Raw genomic sequence first — 16890 nt, 5'->3', positions numbered from 1 at the left:
ATCTGGGGAAAAAAATGATTTCATACTTTGAGCCGGTAAGATTACTTGCTTTGCTTCTCCAAGCACCCAGAACTTCACTACAAAAGCTACCAAGTCGTTAATGACCACGAATCATGAGCTTCAATGTCTCTATGAACCTTACAAAGCTTGGAATCAAAATCTTAGTTTTTTTTAATGAATTTGAGAGAGAGTGAAAGATATGTGATTTGTGTGCATAATTAATGAGATATGAAGAGTAAAAATCGAAACTTTGGTGCATTAAGAGCTTCAAATTGGTTGTTCATGGTGGTTAGCTATTGATGGCAATGGCAATATTGTAAATACTTGGTGAAGATGAGGATGAAAAGGTAAAAGAATCATTTTCAAGAAAAGAAAGAAAAAAAAAATGTAATGGCATTTTCGTGAATAACTCGAACTTCTAGGGTGAATAGGGAAAAAAAATCAGAAAACACATGGGTTATTTTGTGTTTGAATTAAAATTTTAGGTCATATTTGGAAAAAAAAAACCTTAACTAATAGTTTATTAATCCTTCTATAATTCATAATATTTCTAATAGTTTGTAATAACATAATTATTTAACGTTAAACAAAATTGCTAAATATATTTCAATTTTTTTTAAAAAAATCTATTATGAATAATATAAATTATATTTAAAAATTCACTTTCCTGATAATATAGATGTCAAATATTTCCGTTACATGGATTTAGGAAATCTCCAAATAAATATATAAAAAGTTTGTAGATAAATATTAACTAAATAAGTTAAATATACCTTAGATAAAAATTTTTTTTTTAAATATGCATGATGGAGACCAATTGCCTTGAAATAATTGACCCAGGCTCATATTTTTTTTCTAGTGTAGTACTTGAACCTAATTTTTCTATATACTTCACATATATTCCTTTATAACAAATAAAATATCATAGCATGCATATACTACCCCTTTGATATATACCGAAAAATATATTTTTCGTGTGAAACAGTTGCTTTCTATAATAGAAGTTAAAAATGATAGGGGCACAAAAGAAGTTAAAAACGATATTCTGTCATTAAATAAAACAAAAGAAAAAGAAAAATGATTTTTTGTATTAAAAAAAAAGAGCATCTCTTGTACGAGAAATGTGGTGATTGCGTGAGAATGTGTGCATGGACACTCGAGGGATCACATGGTTCAATTTTTATACTTTTATCAGCTAGAGAAGACGAACATGCATGACATCTTTCTCGACAAGTTGAATGTCCACTATATATTAAATTACATAATTATTCGAACTGCATAGAGTTATTAAACATTATATAGTGAACTGATCATCTATATATTTTGAAGATAACAACCTATTTAATCAGTTGGGTCTTGTGTGACAACTAACAAGAACTTGCAGCGCATAAATTTATACAATGGTCGCCGACACCCGAAACTATATATGAATATTAATGTAAGTTATAGACTATTTTGTGTTGAACAGAAAAAAAACCCGTGTGTAATCATCACGTAACTAATTGTTCTATGGACTGGGGGCTGTGATATAATTATACATTTTGGACTATATTTAGATCTACGACAAATTACTTTTTTCTTTTGGAAGGACACCTAAAAATTATTTTTCATTACCACCTAGGTACTAACAAAAGAACAGATTTATTATTTTCTTGTATGCTTTAATAGAAAAAAATAGTTATTATATCTAATATCTATAGCTTGTTGGTGTCATTTTCTTCATGGGTTTTACTTGCTATATTTACCTTCAACTAGAGCGAACCACATCCACGGTCGTGTTACAACAAACGGGTCACATGTGAAATGTCACATACTAAATTTAAATTCTCTTTGTATAAGTAATTCAATATTTTCTTTGTATAAGTAACTCAATATAAGTAATTCAATATAATTCAAAACAAAAGAAAGTAATTCAATATTTTGATTCTTAAATAGAATTAGCTTTAATCTTTTAATCCACAACTTTGAATTTATTAAAATAATTAGCTCAATACCTCTGACATTCAAAGATAATAAAAATGCTTCATGTTAAGAAGTTCTAGATCTGCTTCTGAACACATCAAATCCTGTTAATAATATGGATGGGGAAATTTATAGAAGCCATTAAAATACAATCTTGATGATATTCTAAACAAAGAAAATGGTTGTTCATTAATTAGAAACCACTAAACTATAGTCTTGGTGATATTTAAAAGAAAAAAAAATGTTGACAGGTCCTGCATTTATTTAAGATTCGAGTCTAATAGTTAATCATGGTGGTTGAAGATATAAATTGCATGTGAACTGATTAAGCGATTGATTCATATCCGGAGAGAAGAAAAATGGTATGAACATCTAAGCGTTTGCTTAAGAGTTTAGAGCATGATCAACGCTGGAGGGCGTGGGTTCTTAGGTTTTTTTTTTTTAGTTCGATTTAAAAAAAAAAAAATTAAAAACGGATCAATTGCGGACCGTCACTTGTCAGTGGGGTCCGTGAACAATACAAAAACTCCACCAAACTCGCTTCTTGTAGAAGAGGTGAGTTTTAGTTTTTTTGTAGGGTCCACACCCTTTAAAACCCCTTAAAAGACAGGGTTAAAGGTGCTCTTAGAGCATATTTATCCCCATCTCCTAAGTGGTTTCTTAAGAGGTGGGTCCCACAATTTTGTTAAAACCCACCTCTTCCTCCTCTTCTGCAAAAAGCAAGTTTGGTGGAGTTTTTGTACTGTTCGCGGATCCCACTGACATGTGGCGGTCCGCGATTGGTTAGTTTTTAATTTTTTTTTAAAATAAAAAATAAAAAATAAAAAATAAAATAAGATCCAAATGGAGTTTTAGGGATAAAGATGCTCTTACTTCTTGGATTCTATATCTATACTATTAAAAGAGAAACATTCTGAAAAAAATTATCTATACAAAATTGTTGGACCTATTCGACCTATTCATTTTTAGCCTAACCTTTTATATACACCCAAAATGCATAATTTATATTACCCTTCAACGGCATAATTTTCAACACCCACCGGTTTATATCAACCAAAAATTAAGTGTAAACAATTACTTTTATCAAAATTATGCGATTGATATTTCATACACACATTTTATCAAACGAGATCAAATGTTCCAATACAAAACGGTCATGTGTCCATCATATCTGTCTCATCCTCCTCCATTAAAGCATCAAGTTCTTTGCAGAGTGGCATCAATGTGATGTTTAATAATTTTTTTTATCAAACGTTTTTTCCATACACACATGTTATTCAATGGGATCAAATGATTTTCAACGGGGACATGTATAAAGCAAACTTATATTTCATCTCTTCCATTAGATCATCAAGTTCTTAACATCAAAACAATTTTATACATCTATACTATTAAAAGAGAAACATTCTGAAAAAAATTATCTATGCAAAATTGTTGGACCTATTCGACCTATTCATTTTTAGCCTAACCTTTTATATACACCCAAAATGCATAATTTATATTACCCTTCCACGGCATAATTTTCAACACCCACCAGTTTATATCAACCAAAAATTAAGTGTAAACAATTACTTTTATCAAAATTATGCGATTGATATTTCATACACACATTTTATCAAACGAGATCAAATGTTCCAATACAAAACGGTCATGTGTCCATCATATCTGTCTCATCCTCCTCCATTAAAGCATCAAGTTCTTTGCAGAGTGGCATCAATGTGATGTTTAATAATTTTTTTTATCAAACGTTTTTTCCATACACACATGTTATTCAATGGGATCAAATGATTTTCAACGGGGGCATGTATAAAGCAAACTTATATTTCATCTCTTCCATTAGACCATCAAGTTCTTAACATCAAAACAATTTTATACATTCATGTTATATATCAAAACAATTTTATACATTCATTTCTTTATCATCTTATTCGATTCATATTAAAAACTTAGTTATAAGAATTAAGATTGTGTTTTTCGTTACATTTGTTGAATTACAAATACAAAACCAAACCCTGCAACAGAAATAATAAACAAACAATTTACTTTAATATTGAGATTTTTTTTGGGATCCTAAATATATGCATGTTTTTAGATTGTGTATTATACACGATTTTGAAAATTATTGATGTTGATATATTCGTATCTTAATAGCTTTACATAATTATCGTCAAATTTTATAGAAAACGTAATCTAAAGATTCTTTTAAGATTTCTTATTAGTAACAACCAAAATGTTTAAAAATTTATACCCTAATTTTCGATGGCCTATACCATCTCACCCCTAATATTTTAAATAGACCTTCATTCTTTAAAATTTATAAGATATGTTGATTATTATGTATTATAGAAGAAATCATCACGTAACTAATTGTTCTATGGACTGGGGGCTGTGATATAATTATACATTTTGGACTATATTTAGATCTACGACAAATTACTTTTTTCTTTTGGAAGGACACCTAAAAATTATTTTTCATTACCACCTAGGTACTAACAAAAGAACAGATTTATTATTTTCTTGTATGCTTTAATAGAAAAAAATAGTTATTATATCTAATATCTATAGCTTGTTGGTGTCATTTTCTTCATGGGTTTTACTTGCTATATTTACCTTCAACTAGAGCGAACCACATCCACGGTCGTGTTACAACAAACGGGTCACATGTGAAATGTCACATACTAAATTTAAATTCTCTTTGTATAAGTAATTCAATATTTTCTTTGTATAAGTAACTCAATATAAGTAATTCAATATAATTCAAAACAAAAGAAAGTAATTCAATATTTTGATTCTTAAATAGAATTAGCTTTAATCTTTTAATCCACAACTTTGAATTTATTAAAATAATTAGCTCAATACCTCTGACATTCAAAGATAATAAAAATGCTTCATGTTAAGAAGTTCTAGATCTGCTTCTGAACACATCAAATCCTGTTAATAATATGGATGGGGAAATTTATAGAAGCCATTAAAATACAATCTTGATGATATTCTAAACAAAGAAAATGGTTGTTCATTAATTAGAAACCACTAAACTATAGTCTTGGTGATATTTAAAAGAAAAAAAAAATGTTGACAGGTCCTGCATTTATTTAAGATTCGAGTCTAATAGTTAATCATGGTGGTTGAAGATATAAATTGCATGTGAACTGATTAAGCGATTGATTCATATCCGGAGAGAAGAAAAATGGTATGAACATCTAAGCGTTTGCTTAAGAGTTTAGAGCATGATCAACGCTGGAGGGCGTGGGTTCTTAGGTTTTTTTTTTTTAGTTCGATTTAAAAAAAAAAAAATTAAAAACGGATCAATTGCGGACCGTCACTTGTCAGTGGGGTCCGTGAACAATACAAAAACTCCACCAAACTCGCTTCTTGTAGAAGAGGTGAGTTTTAGTTTTTTTGTAGGGTCCACACCCTTTAAAACCCCTTAAAAGACAGGGTTAAAGGTGCTCTTAGAGCATATTTATCCCCATCTCCTAAGTGGTTTCTTAAGAGGTGGGTCCCACAATTTTGTTAAAACCCACCTCTTCCTCCTCTTCTGCAAAAAGCAAGTTTGGTGGAGTTTTTGTACTGTTCGCGGATCCCACTGACATGTGGCGGTCCGCGATTGGTTAGTTTTTAATTTTTTTTTAAAATAAAAAATAAAAAATAAAAAATAAAATAAGATCCAAATGGAGTTTTAGGGATAAAGATGCTCTTACTTCTTGGATTCTATATCTATACTATTAAAAGAGAAACATTCTGAAAAAAATTATCTATACAAAATTGTTGGACCTATTCGACCTATTCATTTTTAGCCTAACCTTTTATATACACCCAAAATGCATAATTTATATTACCCTTCAACGGCATAATTTTCAACACCCACCGGTTTATATCAACCAAAAATTAAGTGTAAACAATTACTTTTATCAAAATTATGCGATTGATATTTCATACACACATTTTATCAAACGAGATCAAATGTTCCAATACAAAACGGTCATGTGTCCATCATATCTGTCTCATCCTCCTCCATTAAAGCATCAAGTTCTTTGCAGAGTGGCATCAATGTGATGTTTAATAATTTTTTTTATCAAACGTTTTTTCCATACACACATGTTATTCAATGGGATCAAATGATTTTCAACGGGGACATGTATAAAGCAAACTTATATTTCATCTCTTCCATTAGATCATCAAGTTCTTAACATCAAAACAATTTTATACATCTATACTATTAAAAGAGAAACATTCTGAAAAAAATTATCTATGCAAAATTGTTGGACCTATTCGACCTATTCATTTTTAGCCTAACCTTTTATATACACCCAAAATGCATAATTTATATTACCCTTCCACGGCATAATTTTCAACACCCACCAGTTTATATCAACCAAAAATTAAGTGTAAACAATTACTTTTATCAAAATTATGCGATTGATATTTCATACACACATTTTATCAAACGAGATCAAATGTTCCAATACAAAACGGTCATGTGTCCATCATATCTGTCTCATCCTCCTCCATTAAAGCATCAAGTTCTTTGCAGAGTGGCATCAATGTGATGTTTAATAATTTTTTTTATCAAACGTTTTTTCCATACACACATGTTATTCAATGGGATCAAATGATTTTCAACGGGGGCATGTATAAAGCAAACTTATATTTCATCTCTTCCATTAGACCATCAAGTTCTTAACATCAAAACAATTTTATACATTCATGTTATATATCAAAACAATTTTATACATTCATTTCTTTATCATCTTATTCGATTCATATTAAAAACTTAGTTATAAGAATTAAGATTGTGTTTTTCGTTACATTTGTTGAATTACAAATACAAAACCAAACCCTGCAACAGAAATAATAAACAAACAATTTACTTTAATATTGAGATTTTTTTGGGATCCTAAATATATGCATGTTTTTAGATTGTGTATTATACACGATTTTGAAAATTATTGATGTTGATATATTCGTATCTTAATAGCTTTACATAATTATCGTCAAATTTTATAGAAAACGTAATCTAAAGATTCTTTTAAGATTTCTTATTAGTAACAACCAAAATGTTTAAAAATTTATACCCTAATTTTCGATGGCCTATACCATCTCACCCCTAATATTTTAAATAGACCTTCATTCTTTAAAATTTATAAGATATGTTGATTATTATGTATTATAGAAGAAATAATGGTTGATTCATAATAAATATTAAAAAAAATTAAATATGCCATTATTATTTCAAAGAGAGTTAAATAGTCATTAATGGCAAAACAATCATTACATTTTTGGACTTATATAACTAAAGACTATATATTTAACTACAAATCAAATTGGACTTATGGGTTTAAAAAATAATATTTACTATGTCATTTTATACATAAAATTGATATATCAATTATGAGTGTTTAAGAATATTTTAAAAATTATCATAAATTAAATTTAAAATTTATAATCAAATTAAAATCAATTTTAAAATAAAATCTAAAATCTAAAATAAAAATATAAACTTATAATAAATTAGTAATAACGAAAATAAACTAAGAATGTCATATCAATAAGGTTTTTTATATTATCATTTTTATTTAAGTGACATAATAAATTTTTATCAAAATCTAAGGAATCGCAAGTTTAAATAATATTAAAAAGTTTATGAAAAATTTAATCAAAAAGTTTTAAGAATATTATTAGATATTTGGTATTTTCATTAGATCAGTGGTATCAGATCGCGGGTTAATAGCAAATTTTTAATTAACGAATTTTTCATTAAATCCAAACCAGATTATATACAACGTACTGGGTCTACGGTTCGGCAACGGATATGGGTCGGATATGAAAAAACTTCTTGAAACTAACGTTATTATAGAACAACTTTTAAATTTTTTGTTTTCTTATAAATTAAAAAACAAGTAGGATGTTAATTAATCATATTTAACACCTTCAAGTGACGATATTTAATTGTTGTTGGATTATTTTAGATGCATTTAAAGAATCCAAGATCTCGTACGGTAAGGCGTTTTTCTAGCAATAGTCGATGCAAATCGTTTATTGCCGGGCCTGCTGGTCTTAGAAGTTGGGAAGTATAATAGTTTAAGAACTATTTTTTTTTTTAATTATTGTTCTTTTATGAGGACAAGGCAGAAAAAATTATATTGTTTCTATAAATTAATTTTTTCAATTTATTCACATATTTAACATAAAATATCTTGTGATCCAAACATTATAATATACACGATCGATCGAAAACTACTATCGTCAAGGATTAATAACTAGCCAAAAATTCTTTTAAAAAGGTGAAGAGTCGAAATATTTTAGTAGCTTCTGAAAATTCCTCTAAAATAATATGTTAATAGCTAATAATGATGAAGTATGGTCATAGTTAGCCAGATGCCCATGCGTAAATGCGTTTCTCTCCCAGACACTTGCTTCGATAACGGTCCATAAAAAGTTGACTTTCTGCGGTTATTCCCTTTACCTACTGTTTTTTTGTGCTCCCTGTTACTGCTACTCTGCAAAATCCCCTGTTATTTCAAATTCTTTTCCTCTTTTAGAAATAACTGTTGGATAATTACCTTCCTTGGGTAAAAATCCACCGGGTTCTCCCCCGACCGAGGTCGGAGGGCCGCCGTTCCTCCACCGCTGCAGCCCCGGTAAGCCCCTCTTCTCTATGGATCGTCGCATTTCTTAACCTCTAACTCAATCTCTTGCTAGGCTCCTCCTTTGCTAGCAGTGAACCTTCTTGCGAACTCTTTCTTAAAGCTCCAGCAGAAGCTACTCAGCCAAACAAGGTGATAAAGACCCTGACTCCCGCCAACCTAATGGCTTTATGCGAGATGCTAGGAGGACTGGGTTCAATCACCAGCCACCTCCATCTTCTGAATACAGATCTGATAATAGGACTTATGATGGTGGGAGAAGAACTCACCGAACTTTTCCCCGAGCCAGTCAAGATTCCTCTCGTACTCAAACAAACACTACAAGACAGAGATCTGAATATGAACATGGTGGTTCTAGATGGGTTCATACGGGTCAAAGACTTCCCCAATCGGAATATTAACAACACAGAGACAAAACAGGAGGGTCCAATGTTCAAGCTGAGGAAACGAATGGTGAAAGAATGGCTACCTCACTATTGAAAACACTGCCATGCTCAGGCCCTGCACCCCCAGTAGATGCTGGTTACTCCAATGCTATCATGGAGGCCCGAGAAGAGATAAGAGAAGTGATGCTCCAATACACCAGCTGTGCAGATCCCACTGAAAGTGCTGCAAGGAAAGAAAGAATGCGGTTAGCAGAAGAAAAAGGAGAAGCTGAGGAAATTGCTAGAAATATGGTTGCAGCAAACTCCGCCATTAATGCATCTATATTAAATGCTACTCCCTTACCTACCAACGCTGAGACTAGGAGTGAAACCCTTCTCAACATTAATGAGGATAATTCATCTAGACTACCAGCTCTAGCAAGATTAGGGCCACCAGCAGATGCGGCCAACATCTCTATGAACCTTGAGCACGAACGTGTTCCAGTGAAAAAGAGACTGGGAAGACCCCCACTTACAAAAAATAAACCAAAGGCCTTGGGAGTCAAGACAGGAGCTGGAACAGGAACAACTAAGAGAAGGGTTGCTCCAGTACGGGTTTCTCCCAAAAGACGGTCTGCTCCATCTTCTTCTACTAGAGGAGGAGGCTCAAAAAGAAAGACAACTCCTCAACAGTCTAATTCCTTACAGGGGAACAGTTCTGCGACAAACTCTCAACCCCAAGCTCAGATCATACCTGCGGTGGTGAGAAGGAGGGTGGATTTTCAGAATCCACCCGATCTAGTTCCTTAAAAATTATCAGCTGGAACTGTCGAGGCTTGGGGAATACCACGACAGTCCAGAAACTAAAGGAGATGCACAAGAGGTTCTCTCCTGATATCTTGTTCCTCTCGGAGACAAAGAATGCCAACGACTTTGTGCTCCAGAAATGTGATTCGTTGGGTTACAAGAACTCTCTCTTGATCAGCCCTCAAGGCCATGGTAGTGGAGGCTTAGCTCTCTTCTGGAACCAGGGCATTAACCTTACCATTTCTGAATCTTGTAAAAACTTTATTAATGCTGAAATTTGCTATGAGAATAAAAGATTTCGAGCTTCGTTCGTGTATGGTGACCCTGAGCCTATCCAACGACGCACGGTATGGCAAAAACTCACTGAAGCAGCACTTGTCAGAGATGAAGCATGGTTCCTAATTGGTGACTTCAATGATATCGCCAACAGTCAAGAAAAAACTGGTGGCCGAGATCGCTCTGAAGGATCTTTTGGAGACTTTCGAGCTTTCCTATCAGAATGTGACCTCTATGATCTCCCACACACTGGTGATTTTCTTTCATGGAGAGGTGTACGAGGAGATGACGTTGTAAGATGCCGCTTGGATAGGGCTATTGCCAATAGCCAGTGGTTTGATCTTTTTCACTCAGGGAGCGTTGAGTACTTAAAATACGAGGGATCAGACCACAGACCCATTCTAGCCTGCTTTGATGTAACAAAGAAGAAAGGTAAAGGTCTCTTCAGATTTGATAGACGACTAAAAGAGAACCCTGAGATCAAAGCACTAGTCGGAGATACATGGAAGCAAGCTGGCAACAGAGACGTTCAATATAAAATTGGCCAGACGCGAAGAGCTATAGTACTATGGAATAAGGAACAACAAAGAAACAGCAAGCTGCTCATCAACAAATGGAAAGACGAGCTTGAGAGAGCCATGACGAGCCCAAACAATGATTCAGACCTCCTTAACCATATCAACTCCGAGTTAAAATCAGCATACCTGGAAGAGGAGGCTTTCTGGAAGCAGAGGAGCAGGAACTTATGGCTTAGCCTTGGTGACCGAAATTCTGGCTACTTCCATGCTGTTACCAAAGGCAGAAACGCAGTTAACAACTTCTCAGTAATTGAAAATGCGGATGGGGAACCGGTATTCACTGAGAAGGAGATTACAGGAACAATTGTTGACTACTTCAAAGGCCTATTCACAACTGTCCCTGGCGAGAGAAAACAGATTGTCACCCAAGCAATATCACCGAAAATATCCACTTTGGAGAATAAGCTCTTCTACAAACCCCATCAGCAGCAGAAGTGTACCCGACGTTACTTGCAATTCATCCGGACAAAGCACCAGGTCCGTATGGGTTTTCTGCAAGTTTCTTCCAAGCTAATTGGCCAACTATCGGAGAAGATATTGTATCTGAGATCCAGGTCTTCTTCACTTCCGGTGTAATGCCGAGAACTTTAAACCACACTCATGTCAGATTGATTCCGAAAAGCACTGAGGCAAAAACAGTTGCAGATTATAGACCAATTGCACTTTGCAATGTCTACTACAAGATAATCTCTAAACTGCTTGCCAATAGGCTTAAACAAGTCCTTCCAGACCTGATCTCGGAAAATCAATCTGCCTTTGTCCAAAAGAGAGCTATCACTGACAACATCCTCATCTCCCATGAGGTCCTGCACTTTCTCAAAACTTCCCAAGCAACCAAACACTGCTCAATGGCCGTCAAAACAGATATGAGTAAGGCATATGACCGTCTCAAATGGGATTTTATTGAAGCTGTCCTCTTACAACTCGGCTTCAACCCTACTTGGACCAATCTGATAATGCAATGCATAAGAACCGTTTCCTATTCCTTTCTCATCAACGGGTCGGCTCAGGGACTAGTCAAACCGAAAAGAGGCATTAGACAGGGAGATCCCCTCTCACCTTACATCTTCATCATGTGCAGTGAAGTTTTGTCAGGACTCTGTCGAAAGGCGCAAGAAGAGAAATGTCTGCAAGGCATTCGGGTAGCTACACACTGCCCCAGCATAAATCATCTTTTATTCGCAGACGATACTCTATTCTTCTGTAGAACCAACCCAAAAAACGTCTCAGCCCTCCTAAAGATCCTCTCACTATATGAGACAGCCTCAGGACAACGAATCAATCCACAAAAGTCAGGTATAACCTTCTCTCACCAAGCTCCCCTAATGCTCAAAGAAAATATTAAAACAGAGCTGGGAATTGAGAAAGAGGAAGGGGCAGGGAAGTATCTTGGTGTGCCTGAACATTTTGGCCGGAAAAAACGAGACCTGTTTACTGCCATTGTGGACAGAATCCGACAAAGGGCGGTTAGATACGCTACAAGATATTTATCTTCTGTGGGCAAGATGACTCTCCTAAAGTCTGTACTAGAAGCTATACCAAACCATACTATGCAATGCTTTAAACTGCCACAATCCCTTTTGTAAAAGGATCCAATCTGCTCTGACACGTTTCTGGTGGGATCCACAGGCAGGAGATCGCGGTATGGCTCTAGTAGCATGGAACACAATGGTGAAATCTAAAAGCGATGGAGGCTTGGGATTTCGTGACATACAAAGCTTCAATGATGCCCTCCTGGCCAAAATTAGCTTGCGCATTCTGACCTCGCCCTCATGTCTTCTGGCTCGGGTACTTGCTGGGAAATACTTTCATGACCAAGACTTCCTCACCGTACAACCCCCAGCAGCATGTTCCCATGGCTGGAGGGGGATATTAATAGGACGAGATCTGCTTAAAGAACATCTGGGTTGGGCCATTGGTGATGGCCAGAGTGCACTAGCGTGGCAAGACTCCTGGTTATCTGATCTCTCCGGCGCCTCAATGGGACCTATACCTGAACTCGAGTCAAGTTTGAAAGTTGCTGAACTACTCCAAGCACAGTCACGAGATTGGGATGAAGGGAAAATTAATCACCACTTCCCTCTTATCTATGAATCTATCAAGTCTATCAAACCGAGCAAATGGGGAGGTGCTGATAAACGAATCTGGCGCAAGCAAGCTTCAGGAATCTACACTGCTAAAACTGGATACTATGTTGCGCTAGAGAAAAACAAACCAGACATCCCAGTAGCCCAAGAGTACTCTCATGATTGTATTAAAGATTTGTGGAGCGTTAAGATGGCACCTAAACTGAAGCTACTCTTATGGAAAATCCTACATGAAGCCCTCCCTGTTGGAGAACTCCTGGTTGTAAGACAAATCCTTCCTAGTGCTAAATGTATCAGGTGTGAGTGTCCTGAATCAATTTTACACCTATTCTACAATTGCCCCTATGCACAGAAGGTATGGAAATTGACACCTTATGCAGGAGACCTCGATGCTTTACAAGTACCCTCCTTTGAGATGGGTTGGAGAAGGGCTTTGAATGCTGCTGTCCTCCCTCCTATTGGCCTTAGTGATTGCCATCTTGCTCCATGGATCATCGCTTCTATCTGGTCTACAAGGAATCTCCTCGTGTTTCAAAAACGAGAATTCACAGCTTAGGAAACGATTACAAAAGCCATCTGTGATGCAAAAGAATGGAAGGAAACCCAACCTATTAGTACCCCCAGATGCAAGAAGCCACAGACCCCCCGACCCCCAAGAACCGAAGTCATTTGCCGATCTGATGCGGCTTGGAAGAAGGAACTTAAAGCTGCGGGTCTCGCATGGACCTTCAGCGATGTTCGGAATGAGAGATTTTCCTCTCACAGTGTTACTTGTGCGCTTGTGATCTCGTCTCTCGTGGCGGAGGGACTAGCAATGCGTTCAGCGATGGAGCAAGCTATCGACCTACAGCTGAGGAAGGTGACCTTTGAGTCCGACTCTCTGCAACTGGTATCTGCGATCGAAGGATCCTCATATTTCTCTGAAATCCATGGGATCCTATCTGATATTCATCTACTCTCGTCGTATTTTGATGAAATTTCCTTTCGATTCTGCCATCGTGAAAACCTTGTGATTGAAGATGGCTTAGCTAAGCAAGCCCTAAGAGGCTTTGTACCAAACCCGGTTTAATATTTGAATGAAATTTTAAGTGAACAAAAAAAAAAAGCTAATAGTGATGATAAAATCGTTCACGCAATAACAAAACAGCCAATCGAGCTAAACAACGTAGACGCGAAGGTGGATCTAGCTAGAACCAATATAAATGTTGTGTTTCTTGTTTCGGTTTGATGTTAATACCACCACAATATATAAATACAGATTGGTGTCATGCTCTCACTCTATTTAGTCTTTAACATTCTACTTTGAATTACATTCTCTTCCTCACACCTAAACAACATCAGTTAGCAAAGGAAGCAACATGCATGTGATGATGCACACAATCTATTTTCTATCTCTATATTTAATATCAGTATTGTTTCTCTGCCTTCATCCTCTCACCATTTTAGCCGACGGTAATTCCACCACCGGCATTGACAAGTGGTGCAACCAAACTCCTTATCCTGATCCATGCAAATGCTACTTCAAAAACCACAATGGTTTCCGACTGCCGACATAGCTATCCGAGTTCCGAGTAATGCTGGTGGAAGCAACCATGGATCGGGCTATATCCGCCCGGGACGAGCTTACTCGGTCAAGTGGGAACTGCACTGACTGCCGGAAGCAAGCCGTTTTTGCTGACTGCATTAACTTATATGAAGACACGATCGTGCAGCTAACTCGGACGCTAGCTGGCGTGGCTCCAAAAGCCGGTGCTGGAAAAAAGTGCACCGACTTTGACGCTCAGACGTGGCTGAGCACCGCACTTACAAACATCGAGACTTGCCGACGCGGCTCTTCCGATCTCAACGTCTCAGATTTCATTACACCGATAGTTTCAAACACCAAAATCTCCAATTTAATAAGCAACTGCTTAGCTCTCAATGGAGCCCTCTTGCCCATCGGTAACAATGGTACCACCACTGCTGATGGAAAGGACTTTCCGATGTGGGTATCCGGTAAAGAGAGGGGACTTCTACAGTTGCAATCAGCGCGTGCTGTACGAGCTAACATCGTGGTTGCCAAGGACGGGTCGGGTCAAGTCACGACGGTGCAAGCGGCTATAGACGTGGCTGGACGGAGAAAGGTGATGTCAAAGAGGTTTGTGATATACGTGAAGAGAGGAATATATCAAGAAAACATAAATGTACGTCTCAATAACGATAACATAATGTTGGTCGGAGATGGAATGAGATCCACCATTATCACCGGTGCTCGAAGTGTCAAAGGTGGTTACACCACTTACAATTCCGCCACTGCCGGTAAATAATTAATTCATCTATATTTTATTTAGTTAGTTAATGCATGGATTGGATCTAACAAGTTTCTATATCACTAATAATAAAAATATTCTAAATTATCCGTGAAAATTGTGTTTTCCATTTAATAAGATTTATGGCGGAGACGTCCAAGCTAAATCATACATTGGGATCGTCATCAATTATTAGCACTAGTTTAAAAAAAAAACACAAAGAAAACGTAACCTATGCTTTTATTCCCGCAAAATAAGTAAGCGTTACATTTGAAAATTTATTCCATTTGTAACAATTGGCTAAATTGCGTGTGATCCAGGTATTGAAGGACTTCACTTCATAGCCAAAGGCCTAACATTTCGGAACACGGCAGGACCTGCCAAGGGTCAGGCCGTGGCACTTCGGTCATCCTCGGACCTCTCAATCTTCTACAAATGCTCAATCGAAGGATACCAAGACACATTGATGGTCCACTCGCAACGTCAATTTTACCGGGAGTGCTACATCTACGGAACCATCGATTTCATATTTGGAAATGCAGCCGTAGTTTTTCAAAACTGTATCATTCTCCCTCGCCGGCCACTACATGGTCAATCCAATGTCATAACCGCGCAAGGTCGTGCTGATCCATTTCAGAACACAGGCATCTCTATCCATAACTCAAGAATCCTACCGGCTCCTGATCTCAAACCGGTCCTCCGTACTGTTAAGACGTACATGGGCCGGCCTTGGATGAAGTACTCGTGCACCGTGGTACTCCAGACGTATTTGGATAGTGTTGTGAGTCCGTTCGGATGGTCACCGTGGATCGAAGGTTCCATTTTCGGCTTAAACACGCTGTTCTATGCGGAGTATAAGAATAGCGGACCAGCTTCCTCCACGCGGTGGCGTGTTCGTTGGAATGGGTTTCATGTGTTGAAAAGAGCTTCCGATGCTTCTGCTTTCACCGTTGGAAGATTTATGCCGGTTCTGCGTGGCTGCCACGCACAGGCATACCCTTCACTTCCGGCCTTTAACGCTATGCATCTCTGGTTGTTAACCTTCTTCATGCTTTAAATTACAATGATATAAAAGAGTTAACGACTGAATATAATTCATTATGAATGAAGTTTTAACTACGGATGAACAAAAAGGGAAGACCCATAAAATTAAAGAGAAGTTGATAAGACTCTAAGAAGTTTTAGTTACAATACTTTAGACCACAAACCAAATCCCATGAATTGAAGTTGTTTCAAACCATAAGTAAGGAATCTGAGTATATAAACAAACAATCAATGAAATCAAAGAAGAAAACAAGAACCCAACAGTTTGTACTTATACAAACTAACCAATGGGAGACAAGAACCAGATATGATTCTTGAATGATGGACGAGACTCAGCAAAATGTTGTGACCGAGGCGAACAAAAGCATCATGAAAGTCAAAATTAGATTCAACTGTCCGTTTAGTATTGATGTTGCAGAGCTGCGGAGTTGTTCCCTGAAGGATAAATCAGGAAACAAAAGTGTCATGATCTAAAGATGATATGAGAGGAAAGCGCAGAGTAGTGAAGTTGCTAATGCTTACTTCTGCATGCTCCTGAGAGCACCACAATAAAGAGCATTTTGAGGCTGACCCATATCTGTTTTACCGTTTTCCTCAGGGTTTATGATTCGCATGTATGTTTCTTGGCCAAGATACCATCTGTCGAGGTTCTCTGCTCGGATGTTCCAAACTCCGACGTTATCCAGGGAAATAAGTACAGCAGTCCATGCCCCTGGGTAAACCTGAATGCAAACATCAAACAAAAAAAACAAGTAAACAACCAAATGATGTTGGTGTAAGAGAGACATATTAATGCAAATGCGAATGAACCTCTATCGTGCTTCGTGATATTGCAT

General features: G+C 36.4%; 2 protein-coding genes and 1 pseudogene across 2 annotated transcripts; all 3 read left to right on the top strand.

The window, feature by feature from the left end:
- Window positions 1-9070: 9070 nt before the first annotated feature.
- Window positions 9071-9784, top strand: LOC106435690. Its single transcript, XM_013876597.1, has one exon. The coding sequence runs from the start codon at window positions 9071-9073 to the stop codon at window positions 9782-9784; it is 714 nt and encodes a 237-aa protein (XP_013732051.1).
- A 1426-nt stretch (window positions 9785-11210) lies between these two features.
- LOC106435689 lies at window positions 11211-13791 on the top strand. Its single transcript, XM_013876596.1, has 3 exons — window positions 11211-12158; window positions 12265-13229; window positions 13338-13791. The coding sequence occupies exons 1-3, from the start codon at window positions 11211-11213 to the stop codon at window positions 13789-13791; spliced, it is 2367 nt and encodes a 788-aa protein (XP_013732050.1).
- Window positions 13792-14080: 289 nt separating this feature from the next.
- Window positions 14081-16027, top strand: LOC106435694 (annotated as a pseudogene).
- Window positions 16028-16890: the final 863 nt, after the last annotated feature.

Source organism: Brassica napus, chromosome C9 (genome assembly GCF_020379485.1).
Source record: "Brassica napus cultivar Da-Ae chromosome C9, Da-Ae, whole genome shotgun sequence".
Lineage (NCBI taxonomy): Eukaryota > Viridiplantae > Streptophyta > Magnoliopsida > Brassicales > Brassicaceae > Brassica > Brassica napus.
Note: the sequence above shows the minus strand (reverse complement) of the source record. Positions and strands in the feature narration are given on the sequence as shown.